Source organism: Moschus berezovskii, chromosome 9 (genome assembly GCF_049115385.1).
Source record: "Moschus berezovskii isolate FMDL1 chromosome 9, NW_MosBer_1.0, whole genome shotgun sequence".
Classification (NCBI taxonomy): Eukaryota; Metazoa; Chordata; class Mammalia; order Artiodactyla; family Moschidae; genus Moschus; species Moschus berezovskii.
The window spans coordinates 57,904,139-57,931,160 of NC_142468.1; the positions used below are offsets into that span (position 1 = coordinate 57,904,139).

The window sequence follows — 27,022 nt, forward strand, 5'->3', positions numbered from 1 at the left end:
TGGGGTTGCTATGGGAATAGCGGTTTTGAGATTTTTGAAGGTCATTTTTTGCTATGTGATATTCTGCTCAAGAAATAGGTTGTCTTATTATGCTCAAGACAGCACATCTAGACTTAAAATATTGATAGGATACAGAGAGAGCCAGTCCTAAGTGATGATGGCAGCTCAGTCGATGATGGACTACAGTGTTTTACTGTCTTACCTCCTCTGTTGCAGAGGGTATCATCTAGTCTTTGGATGGTTTTGATTCCTATGGGATAGAGCCTCTTGAAGGGTCTCATCCTCACCTCTACTGAACGGCAGTGTCACTCATTCCTGTGAGTCATTTGGCAGGGGTGAATGGTGGATGCTGTCATCTTAGTAGCTTAAAACAATCATTTCATTTTGCTTATGATCTTGTAGGTCAGGAATTCAGGAAGAACCTAGCTGGGGCTCCCTCAGCTGGAGTTCCTTGAGCTGGAGCATCCACTTCCATGGTGGCTTCTTAACGCACCTGTCACAAGCCTCTGTGCTCCTGGTCTCTGTTTCTGCACCCCTGCCCCCAGCACACACTAAGGTGTCATATTTTGCAAGGTCTCTCTACGTTGTTTGGCTTTCTCATAGTGTGTTTCTCACAGGGTGCTTAGGCTTCTTCCATGGTGGCCGGCCACCCCAAAAACAAGCATTCCAAGCAATCAAAAGAGGAAACTGTCAATTTCTTAAAACTGAGACCTGCAAACTGACACCCGGTCCCTTCTGCAGTATTCAGTTGGTCAGGGCGCTGACAGGGCCTGCCCAGATTCAAGGAAAGAGGACATAGATCTGCCTCTCGGTGGGAGGAGTGTTCAAGAATTTGTGGTTATCTTTCATCTATCATAGGGCCATTAAACAGAAGGGGAAGAATGGCTATAAGAAATACTGAACTATGACTTTACCAGAAAGCCATTTACTTATCTAATGATTCAGGAGAGATTAACTGATTGCCAGCCTTGAATAAGAATGGAACTGAGGCGAGACAGAGCTGCAAGAGGGGGAAGGTGGAAAGGCAACCAGGATAAACTCCACTTCTTAACTGCTGTGGCTGCCTTATCTTCTGTGAACCTGCTACTCTGAGCGCTGTGGATTGGGTGCTCATGCTTGGTCTCCTCCTCCTCCAGTGTTGGCTCACTTCTTTAGCACTGGGCACTGCCTGTTGCTTTATAGGGGAATTCTCCTGTCTCCTGGGAACCCGGTGCCTACTCTCAGAATGGGCAGCAGTATCAGGGTGGGAGTGAGAACACAGACAGTGATTTCGGCTGCACTCTGGTTGCCTTGGCACTTTGGCAGTTGCTTAGTGTAGCCAGATTTCTTCTTGTGGGGACTACCTTACAGCCCATTTCCTGCTTTATCCATGTGACTTTACCACTCACTCCTTCCCCCAGTACTTTCAGAGGATTCAAGTTGAAGATAGACTTCAGAAATTTTAGCATAGAATAGGCTTGTGAGTATATGGTTCAGAGAGCCTTTATGGTATAAAGAAGATTATATGCCTTGCTCTCTGAACGACTGAGCAACAACGGCAAAGCATCTAAAAATATATCAGTTGGAGGGTAAACTGGGTTAGTCCTGGAGTATGTTTCTACTTGTATATATACTGGAATATTTATAGAATTTTTTTATGGTAATTCTGCCCTATCCTTTGATTTCAAGAGGAGTAACACTACTGTTTATACTTTTATGGAGTATTTGTGTGTGTGTGTGCGTGTTTTGAGTAACAGCTGCAAATTTTTTTCATTGGTATGTTTTCAGACCCATAGAGTTGTAAAATTGGGTTTTGTAATCACTTACCACTCATGCTTAATAATTTAGAATAAGTCTGTTTCATTAGGACAGCTTTATATTACCAGTATCTCTAAATTTAAGACATTTAAATTTAATTTCTGTTGTAAAAGAAGTAATGCTTTATGACAAAATTCAGACAGCATAGTTGAAAGTAGGGCTCTGTGGCTCCAGTCCCCCATCCCATTCTTTTTACGTGACCGTTAACAGTTACTATATATCCTTCTAGATGTCAAACAATTTATATACAGGTGTATAACACTTACAGGAACACATAGTATGGAATCTTTTTAAAGCAAAAGTAACAACCTGCTGGGCTTCTGCTTTTCAGCAGTCCATGCCTTCAAACATTGAGTTTGAGTTCCAGTTCTGTCCCTTACTGATGTAGCAAGGTATATAAAACTTCTCAGTCATATGCCACCGCTTCCTTATCTATAAAACAGGCCAAATCATAGTTCACACCTCTTTGGACTGTAGAGGATTAAATGAAGGAATATTTATAAAGTGGCACAGTAAAGTGCAGTGGTGCTTGGCACATAGTATGTGGTGCTGCTGCTGCTGCTAAGTCACTTCAGTCATGTCCGACTATGTGTGACCCCATAGACGGAAGCCCACCAGGCTCCCCCATCCCTGGGATTCTCCAGGCAAGAACACTGGAGTGGGTTGCCATTTCCTTCTCCAATGTGTGAAAGTGAACTAGATGAATATTAAATAGATAATAATGAACTTAACTCTTTAAAAAAACCGTAAGTTACGAATATTTTCTTCTGGGTTGCTAATTTTTTAGAGGGATGCACTTAAAAAACTCTGTGTGTTGTTGGGTGGAGGGGGTGGTGTTCTGAGTTTTACTGTTGGAGCAGCACTTTTGTCTCCAGTGGTTTTGAACAGTGACTCCACAACAGTGACTCCGCTGTTACTGAAGGGCAGTGTGCTGAGAATGTTTGCCTCTCGGGGATTGTGGAGCAGGAAAAAGAAAAAAAAAGCTGAAGAGCGTTGATTTAGAAAATTATACTACATTAGCAATTAATCTTTTTGTTAAACCTTTTAAGAAAATTAGGAGAGTGGAAGAATTTTATCTATAGGGAATTATTTGATTATTTCATCTATTTTTGGCTTTATCTTCTTTGAATAATTTTATCCTTAGAGGGGACATGCTTATCACCCAGTCTTCATTTTACAGTGAAGAAACAGACCCAGCACAGTAGCGATGTTCTCAGCTCTTTGTAGTAATGGTAGGGCCAGGACTAGAACCCTGGTCATCACGTTTGTAAATTCTTGAGAAGCTTGAGAGCCTCTCTGCCAGCTGAAGCAGCTGCTGATAGTGGATGCCCTATAAATTGCTAGCCTATCAGTGCTATGTGCTTGAACTGTTTTTGCCTGTAGAGACAGTGACCAAGTTGTGTTGTAAGCACTAGTGCGTGATGTTTTATGAAAAAATCAGGATTCCAGGAGCAGTGTTGATGGGGCTTGAATATCACTTGTACTCTATCTTATTAGGCTCTATGTAGTGAATACTAAGGATTTTGAAAATCATTGGGAAGAAATTTATATTCAGTGTGGATGCCATTTTGTTTTCTGACACAACCTAAAAGTATTCGTGTGTAAATAGGCCTCTTTGAGCACAGACCTCCCTAGTTTTCTGCCTTTCTTTGTCTCTGTAAAGGAGCAGATCAGTCTTCCCTTCATAGGAACGTTGTTGTTTAGTTGCTAAGTCATGACCGAACCTTTTGCGACCCCGTGGACTGTAGTCCGCCATTCTCCTCTGTCCATGGGATTTCCCAGGCAAGAATACTGGAGTAGGTTGCCATTTCCTCCTCCAGGGGACCTTCCCAACCCAGGGATCAAACTCATGTCTCCTGCATTGGCAGGTGGAGTCTTTACTGCTGAGCCACCTGGGAAGCCCCCTTCATAGGAACAGTGGGAAGTAAAACCACTTTGTTTTGTGGATCACTTGGATGCCTTCCCACCATCAGTTGTCACTTCTGGATTTCCAGAGAGTTAAAGCTTTTGGGGGCTTTAGCAAAAATCCATGAATATGAGCATGTTTTAGAATCTGGGGCTCCTCTACCTCTCTTGCCTGCCCAGCCTGTGTCAAAGCTTCTGCCTTGTGCAGAATGGCCCTAGCTCGGGAGAGCATCAGGAGTCTCTATCCCCTTCAAAGGGGTGCTTCTGCCAACTTGCAGAGCTTGTGGCTGAGGGTGAGAACAGGGCAGGGTCCTGAGGCCACAACAGCAGGAAGAGAGTGAGGGGAACTAGACAGTGTCTGTCCCCCAGGCTAAGATGCCCAGGAGCTGAGAGAGGAGACCTTGGCTCGGGGCCACGAGAGCCTCAGCATATGGGACAGATTGCTGGAGGAGAGTAGCTCTGAGGACATTTCATAACCTGAGTGAAAGAAGGCCAGACTGTATTTATGAGACCCAGTGACCCTCCTGTGGCCACGTGTAACAGTGTGAGAAATACACTGCATGGCTTCCTTGCCCTGACATCACCTTGAAGTGTAATTAGGCCTAATAAAAAGAGCCTTTATGAGTTCTCAGTTAAGGCTTATCATTTTGAACTTCTATAAGTTTCCATCCTTAGCACCCTCTTTCTCTTAAGGACCAGCATTAACCATTTAAAAAATAAAAACCTTTGTTTATTATTTTTATGTTTTGCTGAATAGTTTATAGCTTAAAAACATTTTTATTGACTGTGTATGGTTTTATTTTATACACACACACAGTGTAGTATTTCAGTTTTGTAATGGTTCTTATAGAGTTTTATAGAATAGCCTGCAGACCTCTAACGCAGTTTCCACAGGAAATGTGTTCATCCTACTGATAAATCTGAAACCTGTCTATCTGTAAACTGAGACTGCCTTTTATAATAAAATATGTCCCCGTAAGATGATTAGAATGATTTTAAGATTATTTGTAGTTCTTTTACTCATGTTATGACCTGCTCTATTTGTAGCAATAATTGAGCGTTTAACTCAAAGCCAGCACCTTTTCTTCTATTTTATAATTTTCCTGGGTACATTAAAGGTTTCATAATTTGGATAAGGGATATATAAACAGAGTGAATATTCACCAAAGCAGTGTAATAAATGGCTTCATAATAACCCTATTCTCTGTAGTTTCCTAGCCTTCAGATGTTCTTCTGTTGTGAAAGTATTATGCACTCAGAGAGTACTGTCCTTTAAATAGCCAAGACCAAATGTCCTATTACACATTAAACCTTAACTTTCTTATTGTAAATATTCATGATAGAAGAAATTTGGTTTCTTAATTTAGAAAATGAGGTCTTTTTTTAGTAATAGACACGCTGACTTGTTTCTAGTGTTTTGGAATGTCAGTGCTATTTTACTTCCTTTTATTCTTTCTCCTTGTCCCTGTCTTAAGCACCTATTTATTTAAGTGAGGTATAATTCATATAACATAAAATTAACCTTAAACAAATTTTTAAAAAATTTATTTACTGCCAAGCCGTGCAGCTTGTGGGCTCTTAGTTCTCCAACTAGGGGTCACACCTGTGCAGCTGACAGTGCCAGTGCAGAGTCCCAGCCTTTGGGCCACCGGGGATTCCCCAGTTAGCCCTCTTGAAATGAACAACTGAGTTCAGCGCATTTAGTGCATCCACAGCTATCACCTCCATCCTGTTCCAAGACATTTCATCACCCCCACAATAAGCCCTACCCCTGTTAGGCAGTTTCTTCCCTCTTCTTCCTTCCCTCAGCCTTAGGGCATATTTTCTAAAGTTTAAAACTAAGGAATTAAAACTTTATGAGGTAACTGAGATTTTATAAGATGAGAGTACACTCTTCTAATTTAGTGGGCATCCCTGATGGCTAAAGAATCTGCCTGCCAATGCAGGAAATGTGGGTTCAATCCCTGAGTTGGGAAGATTCCCTGGAGTAGGAAATGGCAACCCACTCCAGTATTCTTGCCTGGAAAATTGCATGGACAGAGGAGTCTAGAAGGCTACAGTCTATGGGATCGCAAAAGAGTCAGCTACAACTTAGTGACTGAGCATGCATGCATGTTCTAATTTAGTAACGCGAAGAAATGCATTTACTGTACTGAGTAGAAAAATTAGATCACAGTGTTGTATGTATTTTTTGTCCGTACACACACTTTACAGCCATCAGGGTAGGGGAAGAGGATGAACACTTGGTAGGGAACACAACAGTGATTTTGTTCTAGGTTTTCTTTTCCTCATTCAAAGGAGGGGCAAAAATAATCTTCCCATAGTTACACAAAAAGAAAAACCGACTAATGGTAAAAAAAATTGGGCCCTGAGGACTTCTCTGGAGGTCCAGTGGTTACACTTCGCCTTCTAATGCAAGGAATGTGGGTTCAATCCCCGGTTCGGAGCTAAGATACTACATGCCTAGTGGCCAAAAACCCCAAAAGATATAAAACAGAAACATTGTAACAGATACAACAAAGACTTTAAAAATGGCCCACCTAAAACAAATCTTAAAAAACAAAACAACTTGCCATTATAATTACTTATTTCAGGATCATATTAAACTTTTTTCCCAGACTGAATACAATGTTTCTTAGTCTTTACTAAAAGAAAAAGATTTGTGGAGGAATAAAACTAGATAATATTTGTAGTTTTTTAATCTTTCAAATTGTATCTCAGACCAGGATTATCTGTTTCAAGTAAACTATGTTCTAATTTATTTTTCTTTTTAAAAATATACTTTATAGGTCTTTCTTTTCAAACTGTAAGACTGTCATGTTTTTATTGATGTAAATCAGATACCACAGGGTGTGTACACATAAAAAGCCAATAGCCAAGACGACCTCACAGTAGTCTTCTCATGTACCTGTGTGAAATAACTGTTAGCAGTTTGGCATTCTTCTTACTAGCCTTTGTCATGTGACTTACATGCACGTATGACAAACTTGGACCAAGCTGAGTAGACAACTAAAATGCCTTCAGGATGGCCCTTAGCAGTTGATACAATGCAATAAGGAAAGGTAAAGGTAAGGTAAAGCCCTTTGGTTACCTGGAAGGGGATTTTTACCACTGAAAGCTTTCTTATGGGCTTCCCAGCTGGTGTAGAGTTGAAGAATCCCCTTGCCAATGCAGGAGACTCTAGTTCAATCCCTGGGTAGGGAAGATCCCCTGGTGTAGGAAATGGCAACCCACTCCAGTATTCTTGCCTAGAAAATTCCACGGACAGAGAAGCCTGGTAGGGTACAGTCCATGGGCTGTAGTTGGACATTACTGAGCACGCATGCATGCACAAACTTTCTTAGGCACAAGTAGTTAGAGCCCTGTGCTGGGCAGACAGGCAGAGTCCCTTGGGGAGCATATGATTGTACTCCCCTATTCCTCCTTGCCCTCTCCTCCCCTCCTACACAAATATAAAATGAATGCATGTCAAAGGCTTATTTAACTCACTAATGAGGGAACCAGTGGGATGGTAAAGCTGGTTCCAAGAGCATTTGAGGGACTGAGCGAATGCAGACACTGAAGAATGAATGTTGAAGTAAATTGCTAGGTTAGATATAAAATCAGTTCATGTCCTGCAGGGTAGTAAAACCATAGCCTTCGGAGTATGCTGGACAAATATTACCTCTACCAAATAAAATCCTACAATTTTACCTGTAACTTCATGGAATTTGAGTCCTAATCAATAGTAAACAGCAGTTCACACAATGGTATTATAATTAAATTTCTTTGGGATATTCATTGTATTGATATAATGTGTTTCATTATACATTGAAAGGGCTTATAGTTCTTGAGTCACTTTATTTCCAGTGTTGGCTAATTTTTCTTAGCAATAAGAAAGGCCGATTGTGACGTATTAATTAGGTAAGACCGATATAATAGGGATCAGATCTTGGAAGAGCTTAGTATCTTGAACTAAGACATTTGAATGTTGCTCCAACAAGTGTTTATTGAGCATATACGGTGTGCCAGGCTGTCGATTTATTATAATCCTGAGTGTTGGTTGTACTGTCCCTCTCATGCCCCTTGGAGACTGCCTAGCGGTTCTCAAGTAGTTGTCTCAGGGAGTCACCTGGGAAGTTACCTTTCTCAAAATAGACATGTTCTTTTGTCCTTCTGTCCGCTCCTCAATGTAGATGTCTGCCAAGAGAATGTGTGTATTTTGAAAAAGTTGTTTACAGGTGATTCTTACATCCCTTCCCTGTTAAAAATCACTGTTATGTTTATAGGGCTTAAAAAACAAAATTATAGTCACTATGTTAAAAGTTTTCATACCCTGTTTGCCTGCCTCATCCCTATAATAAATACTCAAAGTAATTAATATCCTGATTATACCTTCAGCAAGAACTACATGAAGTTGTAATTTTAGAATTACATTTAATGCAACTGAAGCATTAATTTGGGAAGAATTGGGCTTAGTCTTCTGAATTGTATCCTTAGGCTTTGCCTCTTACTAAATAAACTGAAAGAGTTGTCATTTATAGTAGCTTATGACCTCTATGGTAAAGACATGTGATTTAAAGAATTAGACTTAAAAAATATTTTTAATGAGACAATAGATTGTCCTTAACTTGTCAGAGACTGTGGTAGAAAGGAATAAGTAATGAAGGAGAAATGTGTTTAACTTGTGTTAAGCTGTTTGAGTTGAGTCAACAGTGACAGTGAGCAGCTGCTGTGGACATGTGTTCAGATTCCTTGCCGTGTAACTTTAATTAGGCAGCCATTTTTTGTAAATGCACTCAGAAAGCAGGGATTTGTGATCTAATTGCACCTAAGCAGCCGTGGAATTTATAACTTAATCACAGGATGTGGTATTGCAGATTAGGGGAGAAACTGGGAAATAATATGATACAATTGGTATATTGTGTATTTTTCTTTTTATTAGTGTGCCGGTCCAACAAAAGCCCCTGGGTCTGTCTGACTTGTTCAAGTGTCCACTGTGGAAGGTAGGTGACATACTTATTATTACTTAACTACACAACTTGCTTATTTTCAGTTTACCTCTAAGCTTTGGTCCCAGTTTTATTAATTTGGATTTATTTAGCACCATTGTTTAATCATAGTGTGTGCATACTTCTCTGTAGGGCTTCCCTCTCCTAATAGAATCCCTTTGTTCAGCGGTGGAACTGAGGAAAATCTAGTGGCTGGGGTTGGGGGAACCCCTTTCTGTTGATACTCAGAAGAATTAATTTGATGATCAAGACAATCTGCTAGTAATATTTGATTGACATGTGGCCGGTTTTGTTTTCCCTGTTACCTACCTCATCCCTCCCTTTACTGACCTTTGAATCAAATCCAAGATACCATATCATTCTTCTGAAAACAAAACAGATAAAGGACTTCCCTTGAAAATGGCCTCACAGTGAAGTTCATTATCAATGTTGTCTAAGATGTACCAAATATTTCACTGTTCCATTAAGACATTTTTGCTTTATAGGGACTTAACACTCCCAAACCCAGTTCAAGCCTAAGCATTTCCTCCTAGTTCTTGGCTTCAAAATGATGTTACTTAAATATCAACTACTTTAGTGACTCTTTCTTCTAACACAAACTCAAATAAGTATCAGACTTGGTGTGCCGGGTAGTAGGCACTTTATTTCTGTGGCTCTTTTAGCTTAGAAAATCTGCTTTGAATTTACTTCAGAAGTTAGTAGCTTAGCAGCAAGGGGATGGGAAATCATACTAAGTCCTACAGTCTGAAATTTATATTGTGTTTATTTGGGTGGCTTCCCCATTATTATTTGTAAACACTCAATGCATGAAGAGAGCATCTTCATTCAGTTAACGTTTGGTGTTTCATATTTTCAGACCTGGAATTGAGTATTTTTTTTTCCATGTACACTTAAGAGTGCTTTTGGAAAATGTTAACTGCATATCTTAATTGTGGTTGTTGTGGTTTTGAAATCTCTAGGATTTGGGGAACCTGAAAATACTTTGTACAGATAACATTTAAAAAAAAAAAAAGAAGAAAAGTAGAAGCACTTAAATTCTGCACTTGAAGAGACAGATTCCTCTCCTAGATTTTGAGAGGTGAGAATTATAATGCAATAAAATTTATATAGTTCTGTCCTCCAGTTGTCTCCTAGTGCTCTACAACCAAAATCTGGAAGGTCATGTGTCAACAAAAAGACCTGACAAACTCTCAAAAATTAGAGAGATTAAGGTTCTTAATAGCAAGCAACACATAGTTCTCTAAGTAAGTATTGGAAGAATAAATGGAAAATTTTCTAGGCTCTGTAGGTAGTATGTTTCCAATTGCAATCAATCTTAGGTTTAGAAATTTGATATAGTTTCAGAGAAATATGATTACATAGATAATGAAAGTACCCTGCATTTGAATCTTCATTTTATACAGTTGACTGGCTATTTTTCTTTTATCATGTAATCCTGGGTGTTGACTGCCAAGAATTCTGATTTTCTTTTAGTAATTTAGATCACTTGTCTATAGGGGAGTCTTAAATTGAATATTCTTTCAACTAGGAAATATAGTTTATCAGGAGCATATTTGAGTTATATATCTTATTGGCCATTATGACACCATACCATTTAAATTATTTTTCTAGTTTTTGTATTGTTAAAAAATCTGTGATGTTGTATAATGATACTTTTCCCGTTTTAGACCAAATTATCTGGTAAAAATCTAAAACTGGATGAGGAAAATGTTTATTTTTATGTTAGTTTATACATGACTGTTAACTTCTGATATGTATTTGAATATTAGCCAAAACATTGCTAATCTTAATGTCATCTTTAATATACTTACTTACTTTATCACTGAAATTTATTATAGTAACCATGAAAACATCTAGTACATTTGGAGGCTACAGTATGGTTAGTGAAGAACTGTATACTCTGTCCAGATTATCAGTTTTCAAAGACTTGAAAGTAGTAATGCCTTTATTATTGTTCCATATTGACTGTTACGGGATTCTGAGGGTACTCATAAATATTACTGTTGCTTTTCATGACACAGTACAAAAACATGTAAGCATAGGCTATTGAGCTGATTAGATATTGAACCTATAGGGTTCCTTGGAAGTTATCTTTTAGTTAAATATTGGATGTTTTCTCATCTGTCCAGTGTGTTATCTTGAAGTGTGTTTAATGTGATGAGTTTCCAAGCAGTTACGTTATTGAGATTGTGAATGGATAGTGATTAAGCATATAAAGGAAAATACAAGTAAAATAAAACTGACATTCATTCGTTCACTCATTCATGCATGCATGCGTGCGTTCTGAGCCGTGGATTATAATAATAATCACCTAACAGCCCATAGGGTATAAATACCGTCATCTCAGTTTTATAGATGAGAAACAGAAGGAGAGAAGTGAAGCAGCTCACCCAGGCTTACCAGACCAGCGTGTGACAAAGCCTGCTTTTAAACCTAGGCTGTCTAAGTTTTGAATTTATACTCTTAATCATTATTTATATTTTAAAATTCATTTTAGTCCACTTTTGTGAACAGAAGACCCTACACACAAGTCTTCATTATGTTTATCGTGAAAAAAATTGGGAGGGAACATGATCACATTCTGACATTAGCAGTGCCTCTGATGCCTCTAGTTTTCCTCGGGTAGAGAGGCTGGGCTTGGTAGTTGATCCTCCCCGTGCTGTACTTAGTCACTCAGTCGTGTCTGGTTCTTTGTAACCCCATGGGCTGTAGCCCACCAGGCTCCCCTGTCCATGGGATTCTCCAGGAAAGAATACTGGAGTGGGTTGCCATGCCCTCCTCTAGGGGATCTTCCCAATCCAGAAATCAAACCCAGGTCTCCCGTATTGCAGGCAGATTGTTTACTGTCTGAGCTACCAGGGAAGCCCGTGATCCTCCCTACTTACCAAAAACTATCTTACTTACCACAAACTATCCTACTTTCTCCAAGGTAAGTGTTGATCCTGTACAAATAAGGCACCTTATGAGAAAAATGTCACCTTAACTCTCTGAGCAGATTTTGGTACTACGTAAGCAACCTTTGTTTTGACTCTTCTTAGTTTACAATTAGGCCTTTCCTTCTATAAACTGGATGTTTGCTAGTAACTGGAAAGTTTTTGCTTTATGAAGGTCTTTAAGTAGTAGTCAGTTATGGCATTATATTGTACAGTGTTTAGGAGAAGGTATAGATGAAACTTTATTTAAATTTCATTTTGCTTTTTGTGATAAAATGATTTATTAAATCTGAGTTGGAAAGTGTTAGAAAATTTTTATGACTGTAGTCAACCTTTGATTATCTTTGTCCATGTAGTAAGAAATAACAGTTTATATAAGCTTAAGATGATTTGTGTTTTGTTAGGATTTCTTTTAAACAAGCCCTATTTCCATGTTAGTGGAGTGATTATTCAGGCATTCAAATAAAAGATCTGAAGCCATATTGATGAGAAAGAGATGGGAGATTATCCTGTTTCCATGTCTGACTCTCATGTTTTATATTAAGCAGAAACCCAAGCAGAGCCTGTGGCCCTGTGGGCAGTGATTGAGTAATTCAGTTTACAAAGCTTGTCTTTGATAATAGCCTGAGTTGGGGGTAGCAGCCTGAGAAAAGCTTAAAAAAGGAAAAGGCTAGCAAAAGAATCAGCAAAGGAGTTGATAAGTGTTATTAAAACTGATTTAAATAGATAGCGCCCTTCCTCGCCTGGCCCTATCTTGTGTATAATTGAAAGTTGATTGTATGTTTGCAAAAAAGGAGCATGTTTTAAGAACTCAGCTTAATAAATCACCAAGTGATGAATGCTCTTATGGGATTGAACGCACTTTATTAGGAGGAATTCTTTCTCATTTTTATTTGATTACCATCTAATTTTGTTATCGTCTCCTGCTACTTTAACTTCCAAAGCAGTATTTAGATTAAAATATATTTTCATTTGATTTTTGGAAGGTATGTGAATGGCCATGCAAAAAAACATTATGAAGATGCGCAAATACCCTTAACCAACCATAAGAAATCAGAAAAGCAAGAAAAAGCACAGCACATGGTGTGTATGGATTGCAGTAGCTACAGTACATACTGGTAAGTGTTAATATTTTCTGAAAATGATATTCCTTTACTGTGTGTGTACAAGTGTTTGCTTGTCTTCCTGGCTCTTTCCCCTCCCCTAGTTTCTAAGCCAGTGGGGGCTGCCATCACTGCCCTCTAGACCTGTGGGGATGCACAGAGGACTGGGGCTGTCAGGAATTCCTGACCTTAATCATTCAGATGTAAGCCTGCATAGCCTCTTCTTCCCATCCCACTAAGCTTTAGGGAAATGAAAGGTAACTGTTGTTCATTATGATTTCTTTTCTTTTTCTTGTTTTGTTTTTAATTAAGAAATAACATGATAGAAATCCATGTTCCTACTGTTCCAGTTTACATCTTGTTACATAAACTTAAAATTTTCACTTCTTTGTTTAAAAAATTATTTTGACAGTCTCTCTTGTCCAAACACAGTTCCACTCTCCTCCTCTTCTCTGTAGGTAAATGTTAAGAATTTTGCGTTTAGTCTTTCAGGCTAATTCCTTTTTAAATTATTTTTTCTTTTTATGTATTTGACTGCATGGGGCTTAATTGCCCTACAGCATGTGGGATCTTGGTTCTCCAACCAGGGATTGAACCTGAGACCCCAGCATAGGTAGGCAGATTCTTAACCACTGGACCACTAGGGAAGTCCTTCAGGCTAATTTTTTTTTTTTTTTTAAGTATCACATCCTTTAAAAGGATATTGGAGGCCTTATTCTCTCTTTGTGATACACTATACATGTCTGTTTCATATAAATGACAATAAGGTGAGAATTTTTCTGACTAGTTCAGTTCAGTCGCTCAGTTGTGTCCGACTCTCCGTGACCCCATGAATCACAGCACGCCAGGCCTCCCTGTCCATCACCAACTCCCGGAGTTCACTCAAACTCATGTCCACAGAGTCGGTGATGCCATCCAGCCATCTCATTCTCTGTCATCCCCTTCTCCTCCCGCCCCCAACCTTTCCCAGCATCAGAGTCTTTTCCAGTGAGTCAACTCGTCTCATGAGGTGGCCAAAGTATTGCAGTTTCAGCTTTAGCATCAGTCCTTCCAATGAACACCCAGGATTGATCTCCCTTAGAATGGACTGGTTGGATCTCCTTGCAGTCCAAGGGACTCTCAAGAGTCTTCTCCAGCACCACAGTTCAAAAGCATCAATTCTTCGGCGCTCAGCTTTCTTCACAGTCCAACTCTCACATCCATACATGACCACCGGAAAAACCATAGCCTTGACTAGACGGACCTTTGTTGGCAAAGTAATGTCTCTGCTTTTTAATATACTATCAAGGTTGGTCATAACTTTCCTTCCAAGGAGTAAGCGTCTTTTAATTTCATGGCTGCAATCAGCATCCGCAGTGATTTTGGAGCCCAAAAAAATAAAGTCTGACACTGTTTCCACTGTTTTTCCATCTATTTCCCATGAAGTGAAGGGACCAGATGCCATGAGCTTAGTTTTCTGAATGTTGAGCTTCAAGCCAACCTTTTCACTCTCCTCTTTCACTTTCATCAAGAGGCTTTTGAGTTCCTCTTCACTTTCTGCCATAAGGGTAGTGTCATCTGCATATCTGAGGTTATTGATATTTCTCCCGGCAATCTTGATTCCAGCTTGTGCTTCCTCCAGCCCAGCGTTCCTCATGATGTACTCTGCATATAAGTTAAATAAGCAAAGTGACAATATACAGCCTTGACGTACTCCTTTTCCTATTTGGAACCAGTCTGTTGTTCCATGTCCAGTTCTGACTGTTGCTTCCTGACCTGCATACAGGTTTCTCAAGAGGCAGGTCAGGTGGTCTGGGATTCCCATCTCTTTCAGAATTTTCCACAGTTTATTGTGATCCACACAGTCAAAGGCTTTGGCATAGTCAATGAAGCAGAAATAGATGTTTTTCTGGAACTCTCTTGCTTTCTCCATGATCCAGCGGATGTTGGCAATTTGATCTCTGGTTCCTCTGCCTTTTCTAAAACCTGCTTGAACATCTGGGAGTTCACGGTTCACATATTGCTGAAGCCTGGCTTGGAGAATTTTGAGCATGACTTAGAACAGGTTATTTAGGTTACAAGTCATATTTAACAATCCACCTCCATTTGGTATGCTCAGAGAGTCAGTGTATTTTACAGTTTTACTTTGGTGTGACGCAAATCTCTTTCCTTGACTAGTAAGTTGTAAATAAATCTTTATTGTTTTTAATCATTTTACTAACTTTGAAAGGTTTTAACATTGAAAGGGGCCCTTTGGTTTTTGTTTTTGCCATATAGCCCTTGAATACTGTGTGGCAAAAACAATACACGAAGGCAATACTGGGCAGGAATGGGGATTTCAGGTCCTAATACTGCTTTTGATTCACACTTTCTACTGAAGTTGTGTGCTTTACGGTTATAATGCTGTGGCTACCGAATAAACCACATTAAGATTTAGTCCTCCAGATCACTACTGTTTCAGTGATCTGTTGTGTGGACGATGTCCAGACCTGAGAGACAAGCTAGAGGCAGGCGAAGACATCGGTAAAAGTGAAAATCTTGTGAAGATTTTATGAACCTAGTGCTCAGTTTATTGTTGTTTAATCTCGTGAAACACTCCTTCTTACAAAAATTAAGCATTAGCCAAGATGTTAAAGTATTTTCATTAGATTTTCCCCCTTTCCCTCAGGACACTTGTATACTAGAATGACACAACTGTCCAACTGACAGAACTGTGTGTTTCTGTAAGGTTGTATTTCTCTTTCAACAGCAGGGATTAAGATCACTCTTGAGGTATCTCTCACAGTCATCATTGTAGGTTGTGTCAATCTGTATCACCAGATGTTGAGAACATTCATTCTTCTTGATATTTAGTTAGCATTGTGCATGAGATGCTTAATGGGGAAGTTTGGAAATACACTTGGATCTCTGTGTGCAGTGGGTTTTGTTGCTAGGTAAGATTATGAAGGAATAGTAACTCTTGAAGAAATCCAAAGAATTATCTTAGAATTTTCTTAATGGAGTAGAATTATATTTGTAGGTCTTTTTAAAAATAATAGACTGTTGTACTTTAACATCTTTGTGTATTGCATTTTGAAGGAATACCTTTATTAACTTGGACTGGAATTTAATTTGCTTTCATTTGGTATAGGCTACTAAAGTACAAGTCATTTCATGGCTGAATTGGAATTAAGTGGTAGATCTTGAACCTTGGGGAATATACACCATGGCAGGGGCTTCTTGGCCAACTGCCAGTCTTTTGTGTGAGGTAGTACAGAGCCGCAAGTGTGTGGACACCCAGAGCTTCTGAAATGCAGGAAGGGAGCTGCAGCTGGTCACATAACCGTCTCATTTGTGGGTTTAGAATGAAATTCTCGGGAATCATCCTGCAGTTTTATACTGACAGCCTGAAAGGAATCTGTGATAGTCTTAAGCTGGTGGAGCTGTTCAACATTTCTCCCACACTTCTCAATGATGAAGAAACAAAAAGGATTTCTTTTTCTGTATGGGGGGTGTGTGTGTACGTGTATGTATTTTCCAGTGCACCTTAGTAATTTTGCTTCAGTTTGTAGATTTTCCTTGTATATACGTTTCTTGTGGTTAGACTGATTGGTTTGCTTCAGAGATAAAATATTGGTGTATTAGGTTTAACCTATTTGATTATTAGTTATTATACTTATAGTCAAAATATTTTGACTGTAGCTAATGTTAAGGCTCCTTTTCCATGTGCTTTGTCCTCTGAAGAAGTTGAAACCTGCTCTGAGGTCTGCAGTTCTTCTGTCGTTTTTTCCCCCTTTCCATGAGTCCGTGCCCTGTCCTGTTTTTGCATATCCTTTATGAACTTATCACTGAACTGTCTGCTCACCCCTCCCCCACTCCCAAGCTCCAATTGTAGCTGGATATAATCTCTCCTAAGCTCACAGTCCCTGGGATACTTGTAATTTCCTGCTGCACATTAGTTAGTTGTAAATGTCCTTGGGGACTTCAGGAACCATATGTCAGATCTTTGTATCGTCCACAGTACTCAGTGTCTGGTGCTGAGTAGGCAGTAGATGTTTGAAAGATTTGAATTTTGTTAACTATTTTCCAAAAGTGGTGAAGGTTATACCAAAACTATACTGCTGTACACTCTCGAGCCTCTTGGAGGACTGAGGAGCTGCAGAACATTTTTCCTGAAAAAGAGCCAAATCACAGTGTATGTGAGCTATTCCATTGACTTCCCGAGAGGAACAGTCTTGCAGAGCAGGTCCCTTCACTTCCTATATAAACAGCACATCCAGAAGAAGCATTCATCAAACAAGCAGAACAACATAAAATGGGTCCTGATTTCAAAAGAGGGAAACCAATGCCAGAAGGAATCATTTTGGTTTGACCCAAACCCACTCTTTTAGGAGACAAATGAAGATTTTAATAAAAATGAAAATCTCAAGATTTTCACACAAGGGCAGGCGTTCAGATTATTGTGTGTAATATTTCCTCTCCTCCCACTCCAAATTCTCTCCCCTAGTCACTACAAATGGAACTGTATGTGGTACATATTATTGTATCAAAAAGAAACAAAAATTAAATTTAGGAACTTTTATTTACTTTTTTTCTCCTCTTGTATTTTAGATAGAATTCATTAAGAAACATTGTCAAATCTCCAAAGTAGACAAGCAGCTCGTGTACTTCAATATCAGAAAAACAAACCAATCAAAAAATGGGCAGAAGACCCAAACAGACACCTCTCCAAAGAAGACATACAGATAGCCAACAAACACATGAAAAGATGCTCAACATCACTCATAACCAGACATTTACAGTTAATAGATTTAAAATATTGAACAAGTCATTGTTGGCATCTGACATAGTCTTGTCAGCTTATCAACAAAACTGAATTTCTGAGGATTCAGAAGTATGAAAGGAATAGTAAAACTAAATTACTGGAATTTTTCCTTCCTGGCAAAGTAATTAATGTTTTAACGCACTCTTTCAGACAAAGAAATATTATGAAATGTGAGTCGATTCACTTGTCTAGAAAAAAGACTTGTATTTTAGATTTTAAACACCCATAACAAATAGCAGTTTTAATAAAAACTTTTAAGCTTTTATTTGTGGGCTTAAATGGATGCTGAATCATTTTCAAAGGCAGTTGTGATTAAAAAGAAGATCTTTTGTTGACTATCCTTATAAACTTTTTGGATGCAGAGTTTCAGTGTTGCAAAGATTAGAGAACAGGAAGAATTTTGTTTATTTAAAAACAGTATTTTGAAGTTTTATTAAAAAGAAACTATAACACATGGTCTGAAAACAAAAGGCTCTTAATAAGGTAGTATTTGTCTGCTTTTAACAAAGGAAATGGGTTTTCTCTGCAGGTATTCTTCTACTTTTCCAAAATTGGTTTAGTTGATGGCAGTACATTAGAATTGAATAAAAGAGAATTTTAAAATAAGCTTGTTTGCTAAAAGAGTTCTTTGGATTTAACTTTTCTTGGTTTGAAATAGATGAAGTCATTGGAATATCAGCTTTGCTTGTTTTGTGGTTTGCTCTCTGTTAACTATATCTGTCATTTATAATAAAGCTGGAGGTCAGAGTTTGCTGTAGACATCACATCATGGTATCTGGGGATGAAAAATAATTTAAAACTTAATGATCGATTTGTCATTGCTCTTTCTTGAGGGGTACTTTTTGCATAAAAGTTTTTTCTTTGTATTAGTATTATACACAACTTACTGTATAAAGATTGCTGTATAGCCAGTAGATTAAAGGACTTGTTTCTTTACTGTTGCTTAAAAAAAAAATCAGGTTCATTTGTATGATGCCTGCCTCTTGTTTCACAAGCGTGAAGATTGGTTTGGTCTGGGAAGTTTGTTAGTACTTCAAGAATATGATGTGGAGCCTTGTGACTTGGGTAGCTTCAATAGCACTAACAACAGAAATGGAAAAAGCTGTAGAATTTTAAAGCTGAGAAAGAGATTTTTTCTTTGTTTTGGGTGTGACATCTGTGTCATATAATATGGTAGCAGTTGAACAATTAAAAGTGGCTGGTGGGACTGAGGAGTTGAATGTTCTGTTTTATTTTAATGATGTTTAAATTGCAACATGTATCTGGTAGCTACTGTATCAGATAGTACAGCCTCAAACTATTAAAATTTAACATTGAGAATACTAATATTATGAAACTTTTAAAACTGTAAGGCAAAAATCTGATAGAAACTCCAAAAAGAAAATGTCAGTTGTAAATAAGTATAACTTAAAGTCAGTCTAACTCAGGAAGATGTGTCAAAAAGAAATATATGTAATTACTGAGTCAATTTCACAAGTCTGCCAACACATTAATTTTTAAAGGAAATTCCAGATTATTGTAACATTAGAAGCAAAAGTTCATTTATAAATAATTTTTGATTCTTAAAAACTAATAACATTGAAATAAAAGGAAACTATTAAAACAGGATGGTCCCCCCAAAAGAAAGCAAGCATCATATGCAAATTGATGAAATACTAAAGCTGTTCCCATTAACATCAGAAACAAGACAAATACTTCCAGTCATCACTTACATCATCACCACTGTTATTAAACATTGCTTTTGCAGTTCTAGTCATTGAAATAAGACAGAATAAGTAAATAATTGGTATAAATTTGGAAAAGAAAAACAAATTATTTCTGCTTTCAAATTGTTTAATGCCCAGAGAACTCAGGGAGACTTTAGTAGAAAACAAGTGAAATTAATAATTAATTTTGAAATGGTCACTTCAGTTCAGTTCAGTCACTCAGTCGTGTCCGACTCTTTGCAACCCCATGAACCGTAGCATGCCAGGCTTCCCTGTCCATCACCAACTCCTGGAGTCCACCCAAACCTATGTCCATTGAGTCGGTGATGACATCCAACCATCTCATCCTCTGTCGTCCCCTTCTCCTGCCCTCAATCTTTCCCAGCATCAGGGTCTTTTCAAATGAGTCATCTCTTCGCATCAGGTGCCAAAGTATTGGAGTTTCAGCTTTAACATCAGGCCTTCCAATGAACACCCAGGAATGATCTCCTTTGTGATTCATGATAAATATACAAAAACTAACAGGTTTCTCTTCATTAGTTAAAAATGGAAATGACCAAACAAAAAAGCATTCAACATAGGACAAAAATTACAAACTAAATCTAGGAATAAGTGTATTAAAGAAAGACACCAAAGCAAAGCTGTAGATCCTTTTTGAAGAAGATTTGGCATTACAAGCAGTTCCTTTCCCCCTTAAGTTTTTGCCTTCAAAAATTTTCCCTGGAGACAGGAACTGATGAACATGATAATCCTTGAACATAATGTGAACAACATCCCAAAAAATCAGAATAGAGGATATGTTGCTTTTATTTAATAAGTAAATATTCATTGAGAACTAACCAGCTCTATGTTAGGAGTCTAGTTTTTAGTGCAGTGGTCTCTAAAACAATGTACTGGAACATTTGGGAAGAAGATGGCAGAACTTCTGAAAAAATCTTTGGCAAATATTTTAATATACCTACTGCCAGCGGTCTGTGGACTCGATGGTTCTGTCATGAGCTGTGCAGAGTGTCCTCAGTCAGCTGCATGTGTGGTGGCCTCACTCTTGTTCACTTCTATTAGACTTGGACAGTATGCTGCTGTGTTTTTTGTCTGCCCAGTTATATGGATTTACTTTATTTTACCAAAAATCAACCCTCATCAAGTGGATAAACATTTGGAAAGATTTTTATGAGGAAAAATCCTTCAAGATGAAAACGGTAATGATAATAACACAAATACTGGTGAAAAAGGAAAAGGCAAGCTGACATACTGCACTCCTACTTTGATCTTATCAAACACATTACAAAATAAAAATGCTGGCTACCTAAATAAAAACACAGACTAATCAGATTTGATTAGGACTTCCCCTGTGGCTCAGTGGTTAAGAATCTGCCTGCAATGCAGGAGACTCGGGTTTGATCCCTGGGTTGGGAAGATCCCCTGGAGAAGGAAATGGCAACCCACTCCAATATTCTTGCCCAGAGAATTCTATGGACAGAGGAGCCTTTCAGGCTTCTTTGTCCATGAGGTCGCAAAGAGTCTGACATGGCTGAGAGACTAACACTTTTCCCCTTCACTTTCAATCAGATCTGATAAATTGGACAAAAAGTTTACGAGACTGTGTGAGATACAAATTTGTATCCATTATCATTAATGTCAAACCTCATCCTATGTATATACTGTACTTTGAGATACTGGTTTAACAAAAGTATTAAAGATATGAATCAGTTCAGTTCAGTTCAGTTCAGTCGCTCAGTCGTGTCCGACTCTCCGTGACCCCATGAACCACAGCACGCCAGGCCTCCCTGTCCATCACCAACTCCCAGAGTTCACTCAAACTCATGTCCACAGAGTCGGTGATGCCATCCAGCCATCTCATTCTCTGTCGTCCCCTTCTCCTCCCACCCCCAACCTTTCCCAGCATCAGAGTCTTTTCCAGTGAGTCAACTCTTCGCATGAGGTGGCCAAAGTATTGCAGTTTCAGCTTTAGCATCAGTCCCTCCAATGAACATCCAGGATTGATCTCCTTTAGAATGGACTGGTTGGATCTCCTTGCAGTATAAGGGACTCTCAAGAGTCTTCTCCAACACCACAGTTCAAAAGCATCGATTCTTCGGCGATCAGCTTTCTTCACAGTCCAACTCTCACATCCATACATGACCACGGGAAAAACCATTGCCTTGACTAGACGGACCTTGGTTGGCAAAGTAATGTTTCTGCTTTTTAATATACTATCAAGGTTGGTCATAACTTTCCTTCCAAGGAGTAAGCGTCTTTTAATTTCATGGCTGCAATCAGCATCTGCAGTGATTTTGGAGCCCAAAAAAATAAAGTCTGACACTGTCTCCACTGTTTTTCCATCTATTTCCCATGAAGTGATGGGACCAGATGCCATGATCCTTGTTTTCTGAATGTTGAGCTTCAAGCCAACCTTTTCACTCTCCTCTTTCACTTTCATCAAGAGGCTTTTGAGTTCCTCTTCGCTTTCTTCCATAAGGGTGGTGTCATCTGCATATCTGAGGTTATTGATATTTCTCCCAGCAATCTTGATTCCAGCTTGTGCTTCTTCCAGCCCAGCATTCCTCATGATGTACTCTGCATATAAGTTAAATAAGCAAGGTGACAATATACAACCTTGACGTACTCCTTTTCCTATTTGGAACCAGTCTGTTAGCAAAACATTTTAAAATTTTCATCTCTAGCTCATTCTAAAATTTTTTTATACTATACATATATTAATTTAGATTTCCTTACATTTCTAATTAGGACAACCATGTGTAAGTGTGTTGTGGGTGGTTGATGCTCAGTTCTGTGGCTAATTTTTAAATCTCATTAGAAGCCATTGAAAATAATTTGGAAGATTTTGCCTTAATGGACCTGTGTTTTGCCTTTATAATTAGAGGGGGCATGAGGTGCAGGGTCAAAATAGGAAGGAAATAAGTGTTTCTAAAATTAAAGGTGAACCCATATTACATTTTAGGGTGAGAAAATGATTGAGCCATGCTGCATGTTTTAATTTTTGGAGAATGGGGAAATAAAGTACAGATGGAGATGACCAAGTAAGGAATATTTTTTGCTGTTAAACAGTGATTGGTGTGCTCCACGGAAATGAGGGAGGGTAAGGGGGTTGTTGACGTGCGGAATGAAAGCTGAAATCTAAGTGTAAAGGAGGTAACACTGAAGTGAAAGGGAAGATTGCAAGGGAAAGATGAGAGAGAAGAAAATTTAGGAAAGGTCAACACTGCAGGACCATCAAATACTACAGCTTAATTCAGCTACAGCTATTTATGGATTTGATTGTAATTGTACTTAGATAGGGCAGGGACAAATATTATATGAAAGGAAATAGCCAAAGTATAGGATAAACTATTAATTGAGATGGAGGAGGAAAAAGGTGGGTTTGGGGGAGATTATAGAAATAGAAAAGGATTAGGCATGATTAAATGCTTGAAATTAGAAAAAAATAAAAATCTTAAAATGTATGAATAAGAAATTAGTGTATGAAGAAATTGGACAGTTTTGCTATTCAATGGTGTCCAACTCTTTGCGACCCCATGGACTGCAGCATTCCAGGCCACCCTGTCCATCCCCAACTCCCAGAGTTTACTCAAACTCACGTCCATTGAGTTAGTGATGTCATCCAACCATCTCATCCTCTGTCATCCCCTTCTCCTGCCTTCAGTCTTTCCCAGCATCAGGGTCTTTTCCAGTGAGTCAGTTCTTCGCATCAGGTGGCCAAAGTATTAGAGTTTTAGCTTCAGCATCAGTCCTTCCAATGAGTATTCAGGACTGATTTCTTTTAGGACTGACTGACTGGTTTGACCTCCTTGCAGTCCAAGGGACTCTCAAGAATCTTCTCCAACACCACAGTTCAAAAGCATCAATTCTTCAGTGCTTAGCTTTCTTTATAGTCCAACTCTCACATCCATACTTGGCTACTTGAAAAATCATACCTTTGACTAGACACACCTGTGTTGGCAAAGTAATGCTTTTTAATATGCTGTCTAGGTTGGTCATAACTTTTCTTCCAAGGAGCAAGCATCTTTTAGTTTCATGGCTGCAGTCACCATCTACAGTGATTTTGGAGCCCCAAAAAATAGTCTATCACTGTTTCCATTGCTTCCCAATCTATTTGCCATGAAGTGGGGTTTTTTTTTTTTTTTGCTATTAGAGTAGCAGAATTTGAAATTAGTTATATTATCCATTTTTTAACCAAATTATTAATAGTGTAAATAATTGGTATTTCTTATGAAAATTTGCCTGCTACCTGGTACAAGGTAGTAAAATTATTTGTATATCTTCTGCTTTGAACAACAGTATGTATATAATACCCTACTCTACATTTAATCAGTTTATTAACTATTGGTTTAAAATACTTTAAAACTAGCATCATGTTTGGTTCAAGGAATTTGGGTTGAGACTAATTTTTACATTGCTGAGATGATAGTATACTTTGTCTCAAGGTGTTATAAGTAGAGAAAGAATCCTCCTTCCTTGCCTTTTTATATCTCATTTTCTTAACCTAACATCTCTAACATGTTGTCTAATATGATTTCTTAAGTATTATTTTTTGTCTTTAGTGACAGTTTACTTCAATTTTCTTAAGCATTTCTTTGTTTTCAGTAAATACAGAAGTAAATGTTCTCTGTATCAGACAAGTAGTCTAGTAGAGGTATAGCCCATCTTTACTTGAAGAATTGCCTAAGATCACAAAATTTAAACTTGCTTTAGTATTAATTCAATAGCCTAAAAGTTGACTGTGTAATGTAGATAGTTCCTGACTTTCGTTTGTTAGATACATGAAGTCCTATTTATATGAATGAAGAGATGCTAAAACCTGCGCCTCAGCTCCAGTTTCTCAGCAGAAAGTAGAAAAAGAGAACAGCTTTTTATATTATTTCAGTTACATTTTTGGACCCAGGTGTATTTTCGCCTTAAGACATTTAGCCGTATAACAATATTTATTCAAAATGGGACATGCCTTCCAAGTTTCTGATGCCCAGTCTAGAAGCTCTGGAACACAGCCTACAAGTTATGTACTCCTTTGTACTTCTTATTCTGGTGTAATCTCCTTGGAGGGAAAACCAAGAATGGTGGCTCATTTTTTTCAGGTGTTAGAGGCAAGCATAATTCTGACCTAATATATTCAACACATTGCAAACCAGGAAGAGATTCTTAGAACTTGTTTACTTTAAATTCTTCTGTTTGTCTGGGGACTTTTTAATACCAGTATTAATGAGAGAGTTTCCAGTTTGAAAGCAGCCCAAGACTAAGGCACCAGACAGCATTTAAATTCTTATTTATTTCCTACTTTTGTTACTTATTTTCTTTTGACCTCTAGGCCAGGGAGGAAGAAGAAATCAAAACAGAGGGAATGGGGGCAGCTAGAGAAGGGTGTGTTACAAGGCAGCCCTGGTTACACAATGGAAGGAAGCTGACATTTACTGACCCTGTACCACATGCCAGGCGCCCCTGGAAGTTTCGACCTGTGGAAGCAGGTGCTTTCCTTTCATCATCATCCTCAGATTCTGCTTGTATAGTGTTATGAATTCAGACAGGACGAAAGTTAGAAGCCTAGAAATACATGTCCTTCTTAGTGACTGTAAGAATTTCTAAAATCTACTCTTGGAAATAAGGACAATTGTGAAAACCTAAAATTTTCTAAGACAGTGAGACCAAATTCAGCCAAAATCAGTTGATTTCTTCTAGTTCATTGAAATTATACTTCTTGCCTCTTTACGACAATGGTAGTATTACTGTGGTGGGCAAGTTCTTAAGAGTTGAGGGGTGTTAGAGAGGAAACGGAGAAGGCACTGGTAACTCACTCCAGTACTCTTGCCTAGAAGACCCCATGGACAGGGGAGCCTGATAGGCTACAGTCCATGGGGTCACTAAGAGTCGGACATGACTGAGTGACTTCACTTTCAATTTTCACTTTCATACCTTGGAGAAGGAAATGTTAACCCACTCCAGTGTTCTTGCATGGAGAATCCCAGGGACGGGGGAGCCTGGTGGGCTTCCATCTATGGGGTCACACAGAGTCGGACATGACTGAAGTGACTCAGCAGCAGCAGCAGCAGCAGATGGCAACAGAGGAACTAAACAGCCTCTTGATGAAAGTGAAAGAGGAGAGTGAAAAGGTTGGCTTGAAGCTCAACATTCAGAAAACTAAGATCATGGCATCTGGTCCCATTACTTCATGGGAAATAGATGGAAAAACAGTGGAAACTGTCAGACTTTATTTTTTTGGGCTCCAAAATCACTGAGGATGCTGATTGCAGCCATGAAATTAAAAGACGTTTACTCCTTGGAAGGAAAGTTATGACCAACCTAGATAGCATATTAAAAAGCAGAGACATTACTTTGCCAACAAAGGTCCGTCTAGTCAAGGCTATGGTTTTTCCAGTGGTCATGTATGGATGTGAGAGTTGGACTGTGAAGAAAGCTGAGCGCCGAAGAATTGATATTTTGAACTGTGGTGCTGGAGAAGACTCTTGAGAGTCCCTTGGACTGCAAGGAGATCCAACCAGTCCATTCTAAAGGAGATCAATCCTGGGTGTTCATTGGAAGGACTGATGCTAAAGTTGAAGCTCCAATACTTTGGCCACCTCATGCGACGAGTTGACTCACTAGAAAAGACTCTGATGCTGGGAGGGATTGGGGGTGGGAGGAGAAGGGGATGACAGAGAATGAGATGGCTGGATGGCATCACTGACTCGATGGACATGAGTTTGAGTGAACTCCGGGAGTTGGTGATGGACAGGGAAGCCTGGCGTGCTGTGATTCATGGGGTTGCAAAGAGTCGGACACGACTGAGCGACTGAACTGAACTGAACTAAATTGGCATCCCATTCCAGTATTCTTGCCTGGAAAATCCCATGGACAGAGGAGCCTGGTAGGCTACAGTCCATGGGGTCGCAAAGAGTCGGACACGGCTGAGTGACTTCACTAGAGCAGCCAGTATCTTAGATATTTTCTAGGCCAGCAGTCCTGTCCAAGAGAAATAATTCATCACGTATGTAACACAAAATTTTCTAGTAGCCTCAGTATAAAAGCAAAGACAAACAGGTTAATTAATTTAAATTGTATATTTTATTTAACCTGGTTATCCAAAATATTGGGTGGCCAGAAAGTTTGTTCTGGTTTTGTCATAAGGTCTTGCATATATTAACCCTCTAAGATCTTACAGAAAATCCTGAATGAACGTTTTGGCCAACCCAGTATTACCATGTCAACATGGTAATCCATGTAGAATTATTAGAGATAGTTTGTATCTTTTTTTGAAATATGAAACCTTCAGAATCCAGTGTGATATTTTACACATACAGTGCATTTTCATTCAGATACTAACTTTTCATCAGAAATGCTTGATCTGTATTTAGTCATATGAGTTGCCATTGAAAATGTAGATTCCAAACACTATTAAATTTTTTTCCATAAAGTACCCCAAAAAACCCCCCATTTTCTTTAATACTTGACATCTGTATTGACAGGACTGACATCTTTTTTTTAGACTAATTGACTCTGAAGCAAAAGCATATCAATTTCAAAACTGTATCTAAGTTAGGTAAGTCCACTCTTGTAGCAACTCAGTATTATCAATATCAAATTCAAAGGGCCATTATATAAACAGAAGATCAGCTCTAAATTTATTCATGTCTGCAAAGCATTCTTTAGAGCCAACTTTCATAATGCTACTGCATTTAAAATCTCTTGCATATTTGTTCATGTTGAAATGTGTAAAACCATTATTAATTTGTAGTATGAATAGTTTAAATTTTAACATAAATTCTCATACCTGTCTAGCTGTGTCACAAAGAAG

At 38.6% G+C, this 27,022-nt stretch overlaps 1 protein-coding gene across 2 annotated transcripts in view; it reads left to right on the forward strand.

Annotated features, from left to right (window-relative positions):
• Positions 1 to 27,022, forward strand: part of USP3 (ubiquitin specific peptidase 3) — a 112,474-nt gene that overhangs the window by 19,928 nt on the left and 65,524 nt on the right. Inside the window, exons 2-3 of one of the 2 annotated variants that reach the window (XM_055435450.2) lie at positions 8,627 to 8,687; positions 12,613 to 12,744. In XM_055435450.2, coding sequence (XP_055291425.2) covers positions 8,627 to 8,687; positions 12,613 to 12,744 — 193 coding nt within the window. Of the gene's footprint in view, positions 1 to 8,626; positions 8,688 to 9,653; positions 9,772 to 12,612; positions 12,745 to 27,022 lie in introns of those variants that run through there. The other variant, XM_088839677.1, reaches the window with a different exon arrangement.